This window comes from Galeopterus variegatus, unplaced genomic scaffold (genome assembly GCF_000696425.1).
Source record: "Galeopterus variegatus unplaced genomic scaffold, G_variegatus-3.0.2 Scaffold3031, whole genome shotgun sequence".
NCBI lineage: Eukaryota > Metazoa > Chordata > Mammalia > Dermoptera > Cynocephalidae > Galeopterus > Galeopterus variegatus.
In genome coordinates this window covers 22545-27163 of record NW_007729142.1, presented here as the reverse complement: position 1 = coordinate 27163, position 4619 = coordinate 22545, and the positions used below count along the sequence as shown (strand labels likewise).

Here is a 4619-nt window from a genome sequence, read left to right as displayed (position 1 = left end):
TCTCAGTCATAAATTTATAGTCTTGAAACCTTAAAGAGTAACATATAACATTTTAAATTAAGGAATTCTCTTTTTGTACTTTTTAAATATACTTTTTAATATAAATTATAATTTTTTATATATATTTTTAATGCGATGCAAAGTTTGGGTCTTTTTATGTTTCCTTTTAAGTATGTCAGAAAATTCCTATTTTGATACTAATTTCCTATTAATAGCAGAGACAACTATATAAACTTAAAAAGAAAATGCCTTAAATCATTAAAACTTCTACTCATAAACTTCTTTCATATAAAAAAATGTCAATTACAAAATATTATTTCTTCACTGTTTATATATATTTTTTTACTTTGTATTATCACATATCACTTATTTTTTGTTATAAACACATTGGATTAGACAAATCTTCTTATCTTGGATGTAATATTTTCCAAAGAAGAAATGCATGTACAGCATTTAGCATAAAACATAGTAGGTCTTCAAAAAATTGTATTCCACTAAAAAATCTGTTCAAATGATTTAATTTCTATTTCTCTAAAACCTACCATGTGGAACTTGTGAGGCTCCAAGGAGATAGCTTGATGTTGTATCATGCGAGGTAGCCCATGGTAGCAGGGTCCCTCAGATCAGTCACTCTGTTCTGTCACTCCTTTCATCTCTCTCCATAGCCCTTTTTGCTTTTTTTTTTTTTTTTTTCCTTTTTGTCTTTTTCCGTGTCCGGCAACAGATCGCAACCCTCAGTGTCGCGCCCGTACCGGACCGGGATCTGAACCCTTGGTGTTGCGCCCGCCCCTCGCTCAGCCAGTGAGTGGCCGGTCTGTATGTGGGATCCGAACCCTCGGCGGGAGTGCCACCGGGCCGGCCCCTTTTTTGCTTATTTTTATTGTTTATTTATTTACTGGTTTATTTTCTACCTCCACCACCAGAATGTAAATACCTTGATAGCAGGGCTTATCTGTTGTATTCATCACCTTATCCCCAGGGCCTATGGTTCCTGGCACGGAGAAGGTGCTCAATAAATACTTGTTAAATGCTGTTGAGTAGCTACCATTATCAGTGGCATGAAATTATTATTTTAGTTTTAAGTGTTTTATCTTACTTAGCACTTGAAAACAAATCCATAAGCCTTAAAAATTGTTTTTATGGGCCGGCCCGGTGGCGCACTGGATAGTGCGCCACTTGGGAAGCGCGGCAGCGCTCCCGCCCGAGGGTTCGGATCCCACATGCAGACCGGTTCCCGCTCACTGGCTGAGCGAGGCACGGGGGCAACGCCGAGGGTTGCGATCCCGTTGCCGGTCCCCGGTCCGGTATGGGGGCAACACTGAGGGTTGCGATCCGTTGCCGGACATGGAAAAAGACAAAAGACAAAAAAAAAAAAAAAATTGTTTTTATGAAATAAGGAATATGGGCTGGCCTGGTAGCTCAGTTGGTTAGAGTTTGGCCTTGTAACACCAAGGTCAAGGGTTCAGTTTCCCATACAGGCCAGCCACTAAGAAAAAATAAATAAGTAAATAAAAGTAAAATAAGGAACACAGATCTTAGTGAATTTTTGTTAGTGAATAATTTAGCACCCATCACTCATATATTGAGGGAGTTATTTGTGCAAGGTCAAGTGACTGTGGGGAGTATGGAGATATAATATCTAGTCGTTATCCCCAAGAAGATAGTGGTCTGTTTTGGAAACAGGCAACATGTAACTGTTAATGAACAGCAGAAGGTAGAATGTCAAGTCAACTGCATGTGTACATTCTAACTGTTACGACAGGGCAGAGAACACAGATTAACACTCTTAGCTGGAACAATAAGAGGTGACTCTGTGCAATAGCTATAATTCAAGTTGTATGTTTAAGGATGAGCAGTTCAATAGATGAAGAGGAAAGGTGACTGAGGCCTTTCAGGTGGGAGGTTAGCAGATAAGGCAAGAAAATGTAAGGTACATTTTGTTGGGAGAACATTTAAGTGTCCTCTGTATGGTGTTATAAATACTCTGTAAATGTTCACTGAATTCAGTTTATTTTGGAGATGTTTGAATGCTCATCTTCACAGACTGCCGAGGCAAGTCTTTCCACTGAAGCCAGCATCCTTAGGAGCTCCTTTATCAACGTGGTGCTTGAGATCCACTTTAGAAACGTTGTTTCCTGATTCTCAGCTTACTTTGGGTTGGAAAACATGGTGTATAATTTATGCTGAGGGTTTTCTGGAAGGCTGATGAGAAGAAGGCAGTATTTTAGTGTGAGATTTATCCAGGTCAATAAAGAGAATTTCTTCTGAAATATTAACAGCGCGAGGTGAGAAGGGTTCAGACTAGGTGGCTTCCATCAGGAGTAGAAATAAGGGAGTAAAATCCCCCATCCCAAAGAAAGCACTGATGGGATTGGGGATTTAAATGTAAAGTGCGATGTTAAGGGAGAAGTCAGAGAAGATTTATGCTTTAATAATTTGTCAAAAATCTACTCCTTTAAAAGAAAGAGAAGAGTCAGAACTCTATGACTTCTTTTCCTAGCACCAACCAGTTGTTTTGCAGAAAATGGCTTGTCTTCATTTTTGTGTTCATGGTACCCCCTCCAGTTTTGCTGAACATGCATTCTAAAATGATGCACAGTTCCACCGCATGGTTTGCTACAAACCATGGTTGACTCTATAGCAAACCAAAATAATGGGTTGAATCCTCCATATCTGTCATAGTAAGAACAACTTTCAAAGGCTGTTTTGAGAAAATATTTTTGATTTTACTTTGTAAATGCTTTATTTAAAAGAGTGGAACAATTGAGAAACAGCCTCAGAGAAGCAGTTCATTCAGTCAACTAAATAAGAATACGTGGAATACGTGGAATATGTGGAAATGCCTCTCTGTCTTCCAGGTAACCCAGGCCTGCACAGTCCCATGCTAGACCTTGACAATGATGCACGTCTCTCAGTGTTGGGCCATCTTGGTCAGACAGCGTCACTGAAGAGGGGCAGCAGCTTTCAGTCTGGCCGAGATGACAGTAAGTATCTCCCTTCACTCCCACCTGGTCTTTTAAATTTGTACTCCTGTAATTTAAGACCTTCTTCTTTTGGTAAATTCCATATTTAGTGTTGTTACTGGTGCTAAGTATTATCAACCAGCATCTCTGGTGCTTATTAAGTAACTACCCAGTAATTACACTTAAATAATTAAAATACACTTTACATTAAAGAAATGCCATTTATGTTTTTAATAAGTCATTGGGCACAGGTCAGTGTTAATTCAGCATATTTAGTTAAAGTCTAGTTTTATTTTTTCTGTAGTTGAAGTTTTAAAAAATGCCACAGAAAAAAGTTTAGGAGAACTTCTTTGAGAAGAAATGTGCAACAAAGATAATTTCTATAGTTGGTAGACCTTTCTGATGTAAGAAATCCACATGGGGTGATAGAAATACATTACCTTATCTGAGAGTACTTCAGAAAGTTCATGGAAAAATAGAATTAGAAGATAATATGAATCTTTTCATGAACTTTTTGAAGTACCCTCATATAAATTCAAATACCTCTAAAGTTTCTTTTAAAGTATGTGTTATATTATTCTCACAAGTATTGGAGTAGGGGATTTTCTAAGATTTTATAAATAAGTATGAATGTCCACTATAAGAACACCTTCAGATTAAGTACTTATTTGTACTAAATGAAAGTCTTTATAACGTGTTTCTTCTTCTTAGTCTGTTCCCATTCTGCACCATGCCCACCAAACATTAGCATAAACAATGACAGACCAGAACTCTTTGCTTCCACATTCTATGGTACAGAGTCTAACATGGAGCCCATTAAGAAAATACAGTCAGGGCCTCTTACTCTGGAGTGCAGTCCACCTAAGTTTTTTAAAAACATTTCCATCATTTAATTTGTAGGATAGTATATCAGGTCGCAACATCCTTTTCCTCACTCCTTTCCTGTCCTTATGTAATTCACTAGCACCAGATGTTGTACTAACAGGCTTAGATCGATTAGAAACTATACTTGAGGCTGACTGCAATGACTTTTACCAAGCTACTTGGATCTATTTTATTGAATTTTAGAAATATTTATTAAATTTGGAAATTTTTAAGCCATGATTTTCTCAAATGTTTTTCTGCTCATCTCCTTTCTCTGGGACTCCAATTACATGTGTGTTAGACTAATACCACCTCAATAAAGCAAATATTGAACAATGAGTCACACCGACCTTTTGGTTCCCAGTGCATATGAAAGTTATGTTTACACTGTACTTTGGTCTGTGAAGTATGCAGTAGCATTATGTTTAATAAAACAGTGTACAAACCTTAATTAAAACATGCTTTATTGCTATAAAAAAAAATTGCTAATTATGAGCCTTCAGTGAGATGTAACCTTCTTGCTGGAGGAAGGTCTTGCCTTGGTGTTGCTGACTGATCAGTGTGGTGGTTGCTGAAGGTTGGGGTGCCTGTGGCAGTTTCTTAAAATTTCTTCAGCGCTGAACTTTGCCACATCAATCAACTCTTCCTTTCATGAGAGATTTCTCTGTGACGGTGTTTGGTAGCATTTAACTTCTTTCAAAATTGGAGTCAGTCCTCTCAAATCCTGCTGTTGCTTTATCAACTAAGTTTATGTAATATTCTAACTCCATTGTTGTCATTTCAACAATGTTC

General features: G+C 37.6%; 1 protein-coding gene across 1 annotated transcript in view; it reads left to right on the top strand.

Moving 5' to 3' along the window:
* The window catches only part of EXOC2 (exocyst complex component 2), an 88503-nt gene that overhangs the window by 61676 nt on the left and 22208 nt on the right, over positions 1 to 4619 (top strand). Inside the window, exon 11 of the mRNA XM_008583759.1 lies at positions 2859 to 2984. Within this exon, the coding sequence (XP_008581981.1) occupies positions 2859 to 2984 (126 nt within the window). The remainder of the gene's footprint in view (positions 1 to 2858; positions 2985 to 4619) is intronic.